Below are 17,824 nucleotides of genomic sequence, written 5' to 3' on the forward strand. Positions count from 1 at the left end.
CCATCTCACCCCTGGGCTAAACACTATCAGTTTGATCACACTATCATTTATTTTTAGTAATTTCGTTATTTTTTTTGTTAACCAGGATAACTGGTTGACGGTGAGTCATCGGAGTTCACAGCTTGCTCCACGAACCTGCGTGACAACGACAATTTTTATTAGTACTGCTCATCTGTCGAGTGTATGCGCTTCAAAGGTGATAGCAACCAGACAAAATATCTGATCTCTAATGCTAGACTTTCCATTTTTTGATTTGATTTTATTTTTTTTAAATCATCTTCACCGTGGAATGTCAAACTCATTTTTGTCGCCAGCCACATTGTAGTTAGTTTCCATTGAGGGGCTATTATAAATGTAAAACCAGACAAATGTTTAATCACTTCATTTTAATACATATATAAAACGCAACAAATTGATGGATAACCAGTTTGGAAATCAAAAGTCAAGAATAATAGTTTTTCCTGTCATAACGTAATAAGAAAATGCTTGCGATATCTCAACTTTATTAGTTATGACATATGATTTTTGGAAGCATCACTAAAGGCATGATGGATTTGTTTTTGCCTGCCACATAATTGATATGTGAGATTGGCTCCAAGACTGAATTTAAAAAAAAAAAAAAAAACATTACAGGATGCTTTGGAGCCAATTTGGGGGGGGGTCATCATTTCCATATCTCATCACTTATGTAGGTAAAAAGGAGTGAGGGAAGATAACGAACAAACTTGTTTATGCGCGACCAATTACAAGCACCGCAAATCATCCGCCGTGAGTCATCCTACAAATTCATGCAAAGTCATTCACAGCCAAAAATGATGAAGTGCCAAACGGCGCCACTCCTCCTTTTGTCACTTTAGGCTACAATTATTCTGATTCTCTCCTTCTCCCCATCTCTCTCTCTCTCTCTCTCTCACTTCCTCAGTCTGTCTCTTGACCTTAACACAAAGCCCCTGCATTCGTTTTGGCAGGCTTGATCATGTTTTTGCTCCAAACTTTTAAAACCCAAAGGTTAAGTGTTCACGTTTTTAAGGTAAGAAAATGGAAATGATGACATTTGTGCAATTTATTCATTTTACAAATCCAAAAATGAGTAAAAACGACACAAAAAAATTCACATAGATGAAAAAAGACATACATGCTAACAGGCTAATGTAGCCCAAGTGCGTCATCGTGGCATAAAAACATCTTGAGTGAAGAGTTGTGAAAAGATTTTAAAGGAATATAATCTGACTAAATTTCATTCATTGTTGAATCATAGCGAATTTATCGCTTCCATCACAATTTATCCACGGTGGACAATCATAATGGCCAATGTTTAACCAAACTAAAGTACAATTTAACAAATCTCGTTAAAAATTCAATTACTCATGATTATTGAAAAGGATAAATGCATTCTTTCATGATGGTTGAAAATATTTTAAAAAACACATTCACTGGATTTTTTTTGCAACATTCACCAACTTCTCACTGCCATCAAAATCAGTTGTATGTGTGTCCGTGTATTTTTGTTGTCCTTTGCGTAATTCAGCCAATTCCGTGTTTTTGCACTTGGAATAGGTAATAGTTAATGGATAGCCTTCGAGGGTATAACATCCGCCATTTAATAATTATCTAAATTATTTTCCAAACAAGTCATTTTCATTTTATGAATTATTGTAACACTCCATATTGTTTCCTAATTGACCAAAACATTTTATGATTCACCGATTAGGCTTTTTATGCTCTACCACCCAATTATATTCCCTCATACATAATTCATCTAGTTCAATTTATTTATTATCATTTAGATTGTTATAATCCACTTTGTTATGTTGCATTGTAATTATATATCTTATTATACTCCATCAAATGTTACCATGTAGCACCAAGTCTTTTGAATATATATATATATATATATATATATATATGTTATTTTATATAATCCACCAAATCGTTTCACTCTCCAACAAGTCATTTTCTAATGCAAAATTGTTTGATAACACAAGTCATTTCATTATCCACCAAGATGTTCCATAATCTGCATAGTAGTCATAGCCTTTAATTATTAATTTTCTTGAAAGAGAAAAAAAAATACAGAAAGACTCATCAGAGTCAGGGTTATTTTTGTATTCCTGCACATGATAAATGAAACAAAAATAATCGTGTGATATGCATCCAATAATGCAGAATGCAAATGTGATGAATATAGACTCAATCACCCAACAAAGACCGCAATTATGTCGATGCAGAGCAACGACGATGATGAGGATTGTCACTGACTAATTACGGCAGGGCTGCAATTATGGAGATTGTAGGTGGTGTGCAATCGGGGTGCAGTGACAGTACAGCCATCCGCTCCCTCATTGGCCGGAACTGACAGGAAGCGCTGCAACGCCGATGATTGCAACGGCGGTAGCAGATGTTCTCACAGCTGTCTTCAAGTGCACGCTGAGATGACATCTCCGCGGGAAATTTGTTTGTTTCAGGCACGACTCAACACTAAATAATCCTCCCCTTTTCCTCATTTGTTCTCATTCCTTCTCTTGTCTTACTAATTAAATAACAGGACACGTTTAATGATGTCTGCAACAACTTGCCTTTGCTGGAGTTTAAATCTAATATTGTAGGATGACTTGAGGTCAAGCGGATGTCCTGGCTTTGAGGTTGCTTAAATAATAGAGCATAATGTCATACTTAAGTCTCATTAAATCTCACATAAATGTATCAATTAGCGTGGTTGTAGGTTGTGGAAGCATTTTGGAAATGGACTTTTGCTGTTTAGTCAGGTATGGACATTTGGAAAAGCTGAACTTGGCATAGCTTGAGAAACATCTGTTGTCCACACATCGCTAAAATGAGACCAAGTGTAAAAGAAGTGATTAGTGCAGGTGTCATGATCTGTATTTGAGAATTTTGGTTTAGTCTTTCGTTTCATGTTTTTTCCTTGTTTGGTGTGTCTCGTCAAGTTCATTGTGTCCACCTGTGTTCGTCTACCCAAGCTGTGTTTGTCTCCTTCCAACAATTTGTGGCTTGTCCAGGTGCTCCTCGTTGTCTCGTCAATTCGTTTGTATTCAGTTCCTTGTTTACTTTCACTTCGGGTCGGTGCATTACCCTTGTCGCTGTTCGTGTCTGTTCTCCATGCCAGTCTCGTTTTCCAAAGTCAAGTCCTTGTTTTGTTGATCCCTGTTATTTTGTACTTGTAATTTTTTATTTTTCCAGTGCCTTGTGTGCCTTTTTATTTCCAATTAAATAGCATTTAAGTTACTCCCGCCTTGCTTCCCTGCGTTTGGGTCCTCCTCAACCTCCACCACAACCTGAGAGCTGGAGGAGATGCAGAGATGGGCATTCCGTCCGTCCCAGGGATGGAACAGTCCACCTGTCCGTCGTGGACGGACGGCCATTTTGTGGACAGAGGATGAGGATTTAAATTTTTTTTACATTTTTTTAAAGGACCGTAAAAGCAAGGACAGAAGTGTTTATTTGTGGACAGAGGATGAGAAGTTTTTCGTTTTTTTTTTTTTCTGTTTTTTTTTTAAAGGACAGACTAAGCAAGGACGGAAGTGGATTTTTGTCCTTGTATCGTCCAATTGGGTCAAGAATAGAATTCAAATCTTTGCACTTGTAGCAGAATGAAATTTGGTAATGCTGCGTGATCCCAGAAGACTCCTCCCAGAAGACTGCAGAAGCATGGCAGAGAATGTTAGGAAGCGTGCCAGACTCAGGTACAGTCCAGTTCTTTATTTTCAAGACAAAGTGAATGGATGTGGTCTCAATGTCAAGTATGACTTTAAAGTACAGTTCTGGCATCCAGTGGAGGCACTTGATCCAATGTCAGCTTTATGCGATAAACTTTTTGTAATCATTTAGCGACCCTGTGATAACGGTACGCAGCAGAGCACAATGAATCACTTTTCTGGATTTATCCAAGCTAGGCATTCGTGCTTGTACAATCGGTACGTGAGGCACGTTAACAGTTTAATCCTGGCACGAGGTCACCTTGACACGTTCGTCTTATGGTCCTGGTGTCTTGATGTTCAAATCCCGGAGAAGCACCTTCCCTACACGTGCCGCAATGCTTTGCCTTATTCCCCATGCAGATGCGTACGTCATCATGATCAGTTGAAGCACACGTAGAGCATGGTTGTCCTTCTGTGTCTTATCTGTAAACTTGGAGAAGACGAACTGCGCCCGTGGCGGTGAATTTGATTTAAATTTCCATACTGGGTATGAATATATACATTGTGCATGCTGTCAATACTTAATGCCGTACGACATCTCCTATAATTGTTTCACACTCCAAGTTGATGTCCTGCAGGCTTCTGAAGAATGTTAGTGTTCCGCGAATGGGTTCTGGCCCGCTTTGCTAATAATAATAGCGGCACTTAAAGGGCTGGGGCTTAATTACCGGCTCTTGGCTGACCTTGCTGTCTGAACTTTGCTTTATATCGTCAATTGCGGCTCATCAATTTCTATGTTAATGAACACCAGAGGCTATGGGAGGGACGGAACAATTGTCTCCAGACACAGTTGGCTTCCCAGGGACCAGTTGAAATGACTGTTAGGTAAATTTTGTTAACGGTGAGATAAAAAGAATTAAATGCGCTCACACCTGTCATCACTGAGCTTCAAGAGAGGTACGGTGTCTTGTCACTAGGGTGCTACTCATAAAGGTAGGGCTAGCTTTAGTTCTGACGCCTCGAATTTGGAGTGGAGAAACATTTTGTGATAAATATTCGTCGATTGGGGTTATGAGAAAACGTCACCAAGACAAAGTACTTCTTTCCATTTCAGGTCACTGGTACAGCTGTATGACTGGGATGAAGCGCCTTTAGAAATATGAAACATGTTTTACATTACAATACAATACAACTTTATTTTTATAGAGCATTTCACACCAGCTGGAGCTGTAGCACAAGATTGCCTTATGAGCAACCAAAGATGACCTTATCCTAAGTTTAGCCTCTGCTCGTTTTTATACATGTAAAATTAATGATATACATAGATTTAACTTTGGTCCTAAGATGCCAGAACAAAATAGTGGAAAAAAAACTATATTCAAACAAGTTTGGGTTTAAACCATCAGGTCATGACTTCATCGTTACCGCTGTGGCCAGAGAAGGTTCTCCCAAATTGTTTTGATATACTGCACTATATTTTCTTGAAGCAATGTATAGTTTGACTCCAATACGTTTCCTGTAAGTATCTTCGTTACTGGCTACTACAACATAATAAATTATTTGTTAAGTGCTGCCTGAACTGCAAGAATAGTTCAGCTTGTACTTAAGTGGAAGTGATACCTGGTGGGGCAGATCATTAAAATGAAATGATGAAATGCAGCAGGTAATCAGTAAATCTTGATAAGGGCGTATGGCTAGTCTCTTTCTCTCTCTCTCTCTCTCGCTCGCTCACTCACTCGCTCGCTCTCCCTCAGCATCCCTCAAAATGTGCATGTGATAAGATATTCTTGGTTAAGCGTAGGTCTAGCGTAAAGGTCAATAATATTAGGACAACAATGAGAGTGCAATGATGTATCACTTTTATTCATGTAGTTATTTTACTTATTTTATTACATGCCAATAGTATGCTTCAGAGTATTTTAGGGGGGTTCCACATTACGGTGCATGGAAAACTGCATGGTCCATATTTTTGGGGGTCCATCTACAGTCTTTCTTTGCACCATAGACAGGTTTCCTATAGACATTTATTGACAGACCACTTTAAATAAATAAAAGCAAATAAATAAATCTACAGCACATGGTCGCGATGCGATGAATTTTGTTGTTATTAGAGGGAATCCTGCGCATGTTTCCCTTCAATGAGCTGGCCTCATCCTGCTGAAATTTTTTCTTTAAAAAAACAAAACAAAAAAAAAAAAAAAACAGCTTATGTTTTAATGCCACTCCGCACCATCTTTGAAATGACCAGCATCATAGACAAATGGCATAAAAAAAACAAGTCCACCTGAAAAAAAAAAAATTCACTGATATTACCCGCCAATAAAATGCTGTAATCGCCAACTCACAGTGCGTCATTGATCAGCTCGATAAAATGTTTTTTGTTTTTTTTTCCACTCTCTTTATGCAGCCATGCACGGTGGTTGGGGACCCTCCTCTAACAGTGCATTGAAATCGTTTAGCTTGGTAACTTGACAGGCAAGACACGAGGTTACGCAGGTTGGCAGAAGAGCTGAGCCTTCAATTCCGTGTCAGTGTCTGCCAGCGTTAGTATGTGAGACACGAGTAAAAAAAATAAAGAGAAAGGAAGAAAGAAAAAAATCCTTTGTCACAGTGGCTGTTTAAATGCTTTTTATAGCAGTCTCATCAAATCTCTTACACTAATTCAAGTGGTTTATATTCTAAGTGCTTACTATGGCCTCTGGCCTGTGTCGAGGAAAAAGTACACAAGTTGACAGGAGCACGCAAGGCCACTCGCGATGTTGATTTCATTTGGGATTAATTTGATTCCACTAGAAAACAACTGCATAAAATACATGCTTTGCGAAAGTAATATTTCAGCTACAGAACCGATTGATTTGTGATGTCAGCTTTGTGTCCGTGAAATGACGACATCAAGGGGTGTCTTAAGTGTGTTTTATCTCTTAAGACTGTTAGTTGGTCCTTGCTCCTCTGTTGTTCTCTTCTCCTTGATGAGATCGATGGTGGGAGGAGCAAACATGTAAAGAGAGTAGCGAGGATCGAGGACAGAGGAGGTTGCAAATCAAGAAATACGATTGAGCCACAGTCTCCACCGATGAGTAATCAGTCTTCAGCAGCAACCCGACGTCCAAGGTCCTCCAGGGCTTCCGGCTCGGGTAGATGGACCCACATTGATTGTCCACTATGGAGTTTTTAATGTAGCTCAGTTGGTGACCTTGAAGATGGTGAACCAAGTTGGTCTTGTCTAGTTGCAGCTTAGTCACTGGCCAAGTCTTAAAACAGTCTCAAAACATTAAGCTGCTACCGTTAGACTTTCCAATTGGACGAATGGTGAGCCACGTTTGAGGTGCCGCTGCACCTTTCTCCCTTGTAACCCTTTAACCTGGTTCCTTCAAGTTTACAAAGTGAGTTGACCATGTTGGACAATTTAATTAAAGCACAGAGCACATACCGTTCATGCATCCATGTCCTAGATGATAGCGGAAAAGAAAGATGATAGTGGATGAAGCGTTTCATTCTTGCACCTGTGGGATTCCAACACCCCACTGCGATATTTCTTCCTCTTTCATTCCTTTCTTCCCATGTCTTCATCTTCTTCTTCTCTCTCCTCTTTCCTGTATTCCTCTGGATGGGGGGGTGGTGCTGATCCTAAGCCCAGTACTCTGATTAAAAGGAACCATCTCAGATGGGGGAAACATGAGCAACGCTCCCGTGACAGCTTGGGATGCCGGCTCCGGATTGGCTGCTTGATGTATAATTCAGGTTAGAAGCGAGATCTTAATGAGCCGGGATAATGATGTTGACAAGTGTTTCGGCAAAGATGAAAAATGCTTGTGGATGCACACTGGCTTCTTGATGAATTTAGAGTGACAACACGTTGCTGGATTGTATGAAACGCATAACCTGAAGTATGAAATAGGAATAAATGTCCTGGATTTCCAACTTTGAAGGCCAAAATAAACATCCCTCTATCATCAATCCAGAGTTTTTGTTTTGTTTGCTGAATTGCAACACAGATTCTATCAAAATGGTGTAAAAGCACAAGGTATTGACCACCTTGTATTAAGCTTTGGTGCTTGTGGAATGTTTTAAATTAATGGCTGAGTGAACAGAAAAAAATCTTGGCTTCTTAAAGTCTTGGACTTGAGTTGGTCTCCACATAAAGCTCGGCCTTAAATTGTCAATCCTGAGTCCTGACTTGGTCTGACATCTCAAAGCCAAAAGGCATATTGAAGCCAAGTTTTATAACGCCACAAACCCAAGGCAGGTCTAGGAGGGCATCGGGGCAATCACGGACTGGAAGAGGAAGTTACCACCTCCCTCAGCTAACTGAGTAAATCAAAATTCTTCGGGGTGCCGGTAACCCAAGACCTATCCTAGGGTAGCACTCACAACCCCAGTCCTATGATGGGGAACTTTTACAACTGCGCCATCAGTAGTGTCCTCACGTATGGATTTTTAGAGTGGTTCACCAGTTGCACTATGTCAGACCAGTAGGCACTCCAACGAGTGGTGGAAACAGTGTGAAAAAGCCATTGGGTTACTCCCTACGCCACTCGGTGACTGAGAGGCATGTGGAACACCCTGCGTGACGCCCACCATCCTGCTCATCATCACTTGCAACTGCTGCCCTTGAGGGGAATGTATACGTCCATACAGGCCCAAACAACAAGACTCTCCAACAGCCCGTATCCGAAGGCTGTTGGAATTCTTCCCTCTTTGCCCCCCTCCCATGGACGATTACCGCATCCACAAGGACAATCGCTTTGAATATGCGTTGTTGCACTATGACACCATCTTCACGTATCCTTTTGCTGACACTTTATTTTTGATGCGGTTTTACCTGTTACTGTAATGATGCACTCGTCTCGTAACAGGCTAGGCGCTTACACAGAGTTACTTACGGGCTTTTATGGTTTATGCACCTGTGGCACTTTACATAAGCTGTGTTGATGCTCCATAAATGTGTTGTTTCCTGTAACAACGGCAATAAATCTTGAATCGGATCTAACTTCCATACTTGGTCTTGATTATTGCGGTCTTCACTTTATCACTTTGATGCAACAGGAACTCTGTCTCCAAGACGTGTCCTTCAACTAGGCTTGGGGACCAGAACGTGACTGGTTCCGAACTTGCTACTGACTAGAGCGATGTCCTTGAGGGATAAAAAAATGTTTTGTTAAATTATAAAACACTTGGCAAAGATTAGAATAAACTTTATATTGGAAAGATTCTTGACTGACTCTTGTCAGCGAGTCGGATTTGCTCACGTAACTCCTCCAAGCTTCTGCCCTAGTGTGCTACTTGTCTTCTTTCCAAATGGCTTTTCACAATGTAAGCTGATGCTGCTTGTCAGCGTCCTCACCACACGCTCGCCGAGCTGCTTCCCTCCTGCTTTTCCTTTCATGCCGCCATGCACGCTCGCACCGTTTGCTACCTGTAAAACCGTCAGAGCCTCGGAGGTTGGTGGTTGGTGAGCTGCAGCGAGAGAGAGAGAGAGAGAGAGCGCCAGCGAGAAAAAATTCTAGATCCCTGCTGAAATATTTAGTAATCCTCTGCATGCTGGGGGGAGAAGAAAAAAAAGACACCACATTCTGAATGTTTTGCTTGCTTGTCACTGCATTTTTAAGCCGGCTGCTGAAAGACATTGACAAATATAGCAGATTTAGTCCACGGCCTCTAAAGCAGATGCATTTTTGTACCTGATGTTGCATCCTTTTAATAATTAACGCTCTCCGGTGCCACAGAAGTTGCAGACCACGAAAACCCAGCAGTAGCCGCTTCCACTCTTGTAAAAACTCAGACAATTTGTACAAAATCTCACATTCCTTAGAGGCTCTGATCCACTCTCCTTCCTACCCCTAAGTCAAATGACACGGCTCACATCGGGCTTTATTGCAAGCGTGGCTGGCACAAAAAAAAAATAGTAGTAGGGTAATTCGTAAAGACTGTGAGGATGAGCAGAGCTTTGTGGCTGGTGTCAGAGGCGGTGATCGCTATATCCAGGAGCAGAGGAATCGACCAACTAGAACAGATGCAGACTTAACTCCCCGCTCTGAAAAAAGACCTTGAAACGATAACATAGTGGTAAAAATGTATTCTGATTTCAGTACTCCTTTTCGACACAAATGCACTTGGCAGATGACAGGGTAGGTTAGGACAAAGCATCATCTCTGCAATTACGGAAAGGTCACAATCCACAGCTTGGCATCTGTTAGGAAAACTTGCTGGCAAAGGCAGAGCTGACTGCCTAGTCACAATTAGTTGGCACTCGGCAGCCACATAGGGTGAAAAAGCAATGATGTGTTGTGTGACCCTGATGAGGATAAGCAGTTCAGAAAAGAAATGGATGGATAGGTGTTCAATTAATTCGTTTCCAGAATGATTCAGAGGGTTTCATGACATTATTCACGTATGAATATGAATTAAATATGTCTGACATACAACATACGTCATCTGTGTGTGTGTGTGTATAAATAATAATTAAAATAAATGAATAAATAAATACATTTATCTGTCTGCTTGTGGCCCGATCAAATTCCCCAAAATCACATCAGACCAGCTGTCTACCCTTCGACGGCACTTCGACATGGTCTGAGCAGGTGTGACGTCGGATTGACTTTCTGCTACCAAATTGTCACTCCGCCAAGTGCATCTCCAACGTCACTCCCAATGCTGCACCAGCACGCCAAGCTTGGCGGGGTGGGTCTGCCATTGGCAAACACGCGCAAAGAGCCCTCCGCTTGCATGAAAATCAGGGTTCGCCGGTATTTTGCTGTCTATGTGGAGTCCATGAAAATAGACCGTTGGCTTCTCAGCGATGGGCTGGAGACCACTTCTGGGTTTACCAAACCTCTCAAACAGTCAGCTGTAATGAGTACGAGCATAAAAGGAAATGGATGGATTGCCTCCATGTGACAAAATTGGGCTTAAGTAGAAAAAGTTGCAAAAATGACATCTTTAACCATTAAATTTACATGGCTAGGAATAAAAGTAACATTTGGAAACAATAAAAACGGGATGCTCATTTTTTATGCCCCAGCTTGCTTTTGATTGCTTTCATTTATTTATTTATTTTTTTGTATTGCTATTTCAAGCATGTTTTTGGTTGTCAGGGAAACTTGACAAGGGAGAGGCAACAGACTTCAAAAAGTACAATCAGGGTTGTCAAACTCGCTTTTGTGGATGGGCCACATCGTAGTTATGGTTTCCCTCAGAGGGCCGTATAAATGTATGATCACCATACATTATCACATATACACAACAAATGGATAGAAACCCAGTTTTGAAATCAGAAGCCAGTAATTGTTTGTTCAACAAATTTTCTATTTATTTTAAAGGGGGAGAATTGGAAACAAATAAACGACAATATCTCATATCACTATGTTGTTAAAAGTTACGAAAATGTGCTAGAAACGGGAAGATTAGGCACATTATTTGCCCTTCGCGGGCCACATAAAATGAGGTTGCGGGCCAGATCTGGCCCCCGGGCCTTGAGTTTGACACCTGTGGGTTAGACCATAGTGACAGCTGCGATCAATAGCATAACATGCACTAAATATGTAAATAAACTATGTTGCATGACAAGTGCAAGTACCATGTTCTTACTACCAGTTAAAAATTAGGACGCACATTCTCATGTTATTGAAGAAAAAAAATTAGTATTGTAAATAAGGGAGTATAGACATTAAATATGTATATGTAAGCATGATTCATTGTCTGGAAATTAAATGTGATGTAACTATTGCTCATTAAATAGGCCAATATGATCCATTAAATATGTTTGGAAAATGGTTTTAGGAATGTCGATACTTAAGGAACATTAGACGTTGTATGAAACGGTTCTCTGGGAGAGTAAAAGAAGTCATACATAGGCATTAAATACAAATTGGGAATTACAGTGTAAGCCTCGGTGCTGGCTTCACTTCATGTGAAAGTGCTGGCGTGCCTGCACAATTACTAGACCGCCCACAACCCAACTTCTTGTTTTTATTATTTTCATTGTTGTTTTTTAACTCACTGGAGCATCCCTCATTGGGGAATAAATATGTTCGAACAACTTTTTTTTTTTTTTTTTTACGTATTATTGTGTGTATGTGCGGCAAAAAAAAAGAAAAACAATTATAGTTTGCTCTATCCAGACTCCCTGTTGGGGTATTTCGGTTTCCCTTTTGGTTAGTCTTTTTTTAAAAATTTCCTTCAGATCATATTGGAGAAACGGTGTGACAATAACTGGGGAGCCATAAATGGAACAGACAGAGAAATACATTTAAATTTTTTAAATGTTAATACAAAGAGCACTCTGTAAAGAATGCTTAGTCTTTTGTTAGGTGTCTTAAAAGAGTGGTTAATTTTAGTTGTATCATATAGCGCAGTTACAAATGTTTATCAATGTTAAAAATTTTTATTAAAAAATAAAAAAAAATCTCTGTATAGTTAATGATCGTTTAATGACCCTGGCACATTTAATTACAAGTTATTTTGTTGTTTATGATTTCCTACGGGATACAAATTTATACAAATTTTCAGGGGTCTACAATTTTTAATTTTTGTCCCATAGCCTTTAACTTTCTGGTAGTATTTCCCTCCTCCCTGTTATGTATCGAAATGCAACAACGATATGTGTTCCATCCTTGCATTTTATCTGTTGAGTGCCAAATTCCACTTCATTTTGAATTGCAGACATACTCAAATTGCCAAATGTCTACAGTGTCCGGTTCTGTACATGCTCTTTTTCAGAGTACACCGCTTAAATTCTTCAACTTATCTATTATTTCTCAAACTAAAAACCTGAATTCAGCTCAGGGTGTCTCACAATTAAAAGCTAAACGTCAGATTTTAGATGCTGCCAACGCGCTTGACCAAAAATAATTGCACGGTATGTGGTGTCATAATAAGCTCAGATAAACTTAGATCAAAACGCCTTGGAGAAGAAAGCAGCAGTCTTTCTTGTCGGCATCAATTTGTCTGCTTCTTTGAGTCCTTTCTAGTTTTGATTTTGTGCTTCCTTCTGCGTGAGTTTCTTTTTTTTTTTTTTAAAGACAAGATTGCTTCCTAAAACAAAACTTTATTTCTGTCCATGCTCGGAAAAGTGGGACACAATACTAATTCAATATTTTTAAAACAAACACGTTGAGTTCTCCCAATGGGCCGTGTGAAAAATCGTCAAGTCATCGACTGTAGTGGCTCGTGGGAGTCGATGGGAGAGGGAGGCAGTGGGGTTTGTCCTGTGATCAGCCAGGAAGTTTTTTTTTGTTTTTTTTCCCTGCAGGACGGCGAGGTGGAGGTGGATTTATGTCACGGCTATATTTTGTGCATGACATGCAACTTTCACAATCCTACTCGCACCGTGAAAGGAAACAAGTGTGGAGGCAGGCACGAACTGACGTCTTTCCTGAGCACTGCACGGCTGCACACCGCTTATACAAGAACATCCGCACACCACACACACACACACACACACGTACACCCCCACTCGCTGCACATCCTCACTGACGCTGAGCAGTGTGTATGTGATCTGAACTATATTTACTGGGATGCCTAATACTGTACTCAGAATATGAAACACATTTAGTGCTGATTTATTGAGCTGATAAAACAACACTTTCAAAAATAGGAACATCTTAAGTGACTCCACAAACCCGTAAACGAGAGTATACATTTCCACGGAACTAAGCTGTCTGAAATAGATGCCTGTGTGACCCGTAAAATATGCGCCCACAGTTTAGTTAATTTTGGATGTTTAATTTGATCAGAGGAAATCTATTTTCCAGGTTGATTTCAAACATATACATACGGTGGCCGAGAGAGGTCAGAAAAATTGCAATATCCAAAGCACATTAACTTTGAAATACACGCAAAACTACAACGCAACAACATTTGAACCGTAGCGCTACAGCAAAAGCTACAACACAACGTAAGTGCAGAGGCAAACTCCCGTGGGTTGGAAAAAGACGCAAAGTTAGAAAAAAATAATGTAAAACTTGAACAACCTTACGTCCATATGATATTATTAATTACAGAATTTTAAGAATACTGTAACAAATTGGACGCGAGGGTTGTGCGAGAAGGAACAAAGCAGACTGAGGAGATAGGGAGGGAGATCCGTCTGTCACGATGAAGTAACAGGTTGCTCGGTGTTGGCGTCTGCTCCGGACCTCGGCAGCCCTGTTGTAATAATAAAAATGATGACAACTAAACGAACATCTGACATCGTGCCTCTTGAAGACGCAACACTAATAATAAAAGAATCATAAAAAAATTTCATCTTTAATTAATTTAATTGATACATTTTCTAAAATTGTTATATTGCACTGGAGAGGGGAACTCTCCAATCTTGTTGCTCACTGAGTACAATGACAATAAAGGGCATTCTGATTCTGATTCTCTTTTGCAATAGCGCTGCAGTTCAAATGTTGTTTTGTTGTAGCTTTTGCATTTTCGTTGTGGTTTTGCAAGAGCGTCTATTTGAATGTTGTTGTTTTTTTGGCTTTTACAATTATCGTGACCTTTCTCGGCCACCGTATATACATATTTGGCCAGCAGAGGGCAGTATAGGAACAGCGTCGTACCGGCAGTGTGATTGTTTTTCCGCGACAGGCTACTGTAAAGTGATGTTGTGTCGGTTGCTGCTGTGCGATTGCCATTCTGGCAAGAGCCGCTGAACAAGCAGCAACCGATCTCTTGTGCTTAGCATGTTTCCTGCATTTTGCTGGCTTATTATTTATTGACATGCTACCTGCCTGGACCACATCTAAGTCAGAAGTCATAGGTAGACTGCTCGTCGACGCAATTTTGCTGAATTCGATTGGGGCGCAGGCAGACAGACAGAATCTGAGCGCGGATGTCATCGTGTTTCATTCGTGGATGTAAATTGTTGTATTTTAAATCAAACCTGAATCATTGTCAAAATGAATTAACGATTTGATTTTGGCACAGATATCTCTCGAAAGGAGACTGGATTTAAAAGGAATGAAAAGACCCACTTTGACTGGTGATGAATTGAGTCAGTTGTGTTCACACCCACAACGGTACAAACCACCTTTTTTTTTTATACACGCCACCCAGTGTAACATGCCTCCATGCAGAGTTAGACCGCACCCTGTGCCAGATTTGCGCCGCTCACGTCTCTCATTTACATACCACAAAATATGCTGCTAAGTAGTTAACAAGTCAGTCTTGAATCCATGACTTCTATGTTTTAAAGATTCCCAACTGTTAGAGAAATATTTAACAGTGAAACTTAATTACACTAATACACTTGCATAGCTTAATAATTAATTAAAAATGTGTATAAATGGCTGAATGATGTCAGTGAACAGAGGGTGGTCTTCCTGTGGCAGCTGCGCGCGTTTGAGTCGCCAGTCTCGACGATGATGACGCACACATGCGTCTACAAAGAGCTATCGTGGCGTCCGTCCTCACCTCCTCCGCGGGCCATCTGGACACAGTTGCTCCTCTGCATGGAGACAGCACCGCATTTGTATAGCAGGGGGTTATGTTTGTTTGCTTGATAGTTAGTTGGCACTTAAACTAGCAGTCAACTTTGTAAATAATTAGAGGGAATTATTGAAAAGGGAGCATTTCAGTCCCTCGATATTGTGACGGTATGTAAAAATTAGGGATGTTTTCAGCCGTGGGAGTGGTCTGACGTCATTACGAGACAATGCACAAAAACACTAAGTTGATTTGACAAAAGGATCGCGACTATTCTCGGTTTGTCGAGAACTAGGTGGATGGAAAGATTGATGAATGACAGGTTTTTAAAAAAAGCTGCTGGACATAAGAAAAAGAGGAGTCAGAAAAGATGGATGGATGGTAAATCACTGACAGGTTGATACAAAGAAAATTGCGAGTGAATATAATGATCGATGAGGTTATATGCAGATTGAGAATAATGGTTGGGGAGATTTTGAGAATATTGAAAGATGGATGATGGATCGATAAATGGATTGACTGATAGATAGAAGGGCAGATGGATTGATCAAGATGATGCGGGCAGTATGATTACCGGAAATTTAATTCTGGTTAGTTTAAAAAAAAGAAAAACTAAAGCCCTTTTTACCTAGTGTTGCAATTTGGACCAAGTTAAATGTTAAGGGCTAGTAAGCCATTGAAGCTGAAATCACACAACACATTTGTCTCCTCTTAGTCATCTGCTTGCTCTTTTTTATCGGCTGAAAAACTGGGGAAAATCCCCAATAATATTTTGAAAAATCTAGGGAAAGAAAATCTGTGAATATGCCAATCTCCGGGTGACAAACTCTGGATATGCAGGCGACAACGGTGGTTTTAAATTGTAATATCACCATTCACCACTAGATGGCAGACATAACTTAGTTGCACTTAAATTGGTTCTTTTACTGCCCTGTACTCCAATGTGATGAGGCCTACTAAATTCTTTTGAAGGCAGTCCGCAATTTACAAACGTTCAACTTGCAAACATTCATAGATATGCACAAATGCTGAAAGATGATGTCCACAAATGCCATAAAATGCAATACTGCAATCCAAAGTACACAGTTTCAAGTATGTGCCACATTATTGAATATGGTACTGTAGTTCCCCTTCCCGCCAAGCAGCACCGCTCCATACGCGGCTCATTTCTCTTTCTCTGTTCCTCTCTCTCTGACTCACTCTGTGTTTCTCTCTCTCCCCCACTCGTTCACATGTCCAGTTCGTTGTGGCACTTGCTGTCTCTGTGAGCAAATCAGAGCACAGAGTTCCTTGTATAATTTACAGTTTCCATGCAAGTACACTTAATTTTGATTGGCTGATATAACAAAGGCTAATGATAGTGGTGCTGGTGGCAAAAAGAGCATGGCAAACGATGATAGTGGCCGTGGTAAGAAACGGCAAGCAATCTCCATGGAAACGAATGTTGCCATCAACAAAAGGTTGGACGATTGTGAGACGATGGTTAATGTTGCACATGCCTATGATATATTGATCAGTGGTCAAAGACTTCCACCTCACCAGCCTCACCTGAACTTCTCCATCCATCTCTTCTTCCTCCTCTAGCATCTATGGAAGCTTATTTATTTATGGCATACTGTACTGAAGCAATTTTCATTAAAATGTCATTGCAGACAACCCACTGTTTATAAATTAAATCATATTTGTATTTTTTAGTAACTTAATACAATGAAACTTAAAAACAAATTTAATGTGTATGAACTTACTATGTGACTTACAAACAGCCTCTGCGTGTGTGTGTGGGCGTGTGGGCGTGCGTGTATATATTCATAGCCTATCTATCTATCCTTCCATCCATCCGTCCATTCGGGTCCAGGAGACATCCAAATCAGATGCCCGAGCCACCTCATCTGGATTGGCAGACCGGGTGGTGTTCCCCCTGTTTTAAGAAGGGGGACGGAAGGGTGAGTCCCACTTACGTAAGGATCACACTCCTCAGCCTTCATGGTCAGGTCTATTCAGGGATGCTGGAGAGTAAGATCAAATCTCGGATTCAGGAGGAGCAGTTTGATTTTCATCCCAGATGTGGACCAATGGACCAGTACTACACTCTTGGCAGGGTCCTCGAAGGTACATAGACGTACGCCCAACCGGTCTACATGTGTTTTGTGGAGAAGACATTTGACTGCGTCCCTGGGGGTGCTTCGGTATTCCCCTAATATGTTCTGTTTGTTCCCTCCACCACCGATCAGAGTTTGGTCTGCATTGCTCGCAGCAAGTCAGATTTTTTTCCAGTGAGGGTTGGACTGCCAAGGCTGTCCTCGGTCACGGATTCTGTTCAGAACTTTGATGGACAGAATTTCTCGGCGCTGCTCAGGTATTGAGGGGGTCCGGTTTGGTGGCAGTATTGCATCTCTGCTTTCTGCAGATGATGTGGAACTGCTGGCATTTTCAAGTCGTGATCTCCAACTCTCATTGGAGCGCTTCCCAGCCGAGACCCCGTATCGTTCTGTCTGATGAAGGAACTGAACCGAAAGGCAAAGCTTTCAATTTCAATGCAAGTGGCCGAAAAGACTTTCCTTCACAGGGTGTCTGGCCTCTCTCTTAGAGAGAGTGAGAATCTCGGTCATCTGAGAGGGACTTAGAGTAAAGCCGATGCGCCTCCACGTTGAGAGAAGCCAGAGACACTGTTGCCGATGTCCACGCAATGTTGCGGAAGCGTATCAACCTTGACAGCCCTGCGCCATCCAGAGCCTTCACAAGCTCCTGATGGG

At 40.9% G+C, this 17,824-nt stretch overlaps 1 protein-coding gene across 1 annotated transcript in view; it reads left to right on the top strand.

Annotated features, from left to right (window-relative positions):
• The first annotated feature begins 3,574 nt into the window (after positions 1-3,574).
• il1rapl1a (interleukin 1 receptor accessory protein-like 1a) overlaps positions 3,575-17,824 on the top strand; it is a 211,702-nt gene continuing 197,452 nt past the window's right edge. The window contains exon 1 of the mRNA XM_088315637.1: positions 3,575-3,701. Within this exon, the coding sequence (XP_088171763.1) occupies positions 3,677-3,701 (25 nt within the window). The 5' untranslated portion in view covers positions 3,575-3,676. The remainder of the gene's footprint in view (positions 3,702-17,824) is intronic.

This window comes from Idiotropiscis lumnitzeri, chromosome 14, assembly GCF_059441095.1.
Source record: "Idiotropiscis lumnitzeri isolate Australia: NSW breed Sydney's pygmy pipehorse chromosome 14, RoL_Ilum_1.0, whole genome shotgun sequence".
Classification (NCBI taxonomy): domain Eukaryota; kingdom Metazoa; phylum Chordata; class Actinopteri; order Syngnathiformes; family Syngnathidae; genus Idiotropiscis; species Idiotropiscis lumnitzeri.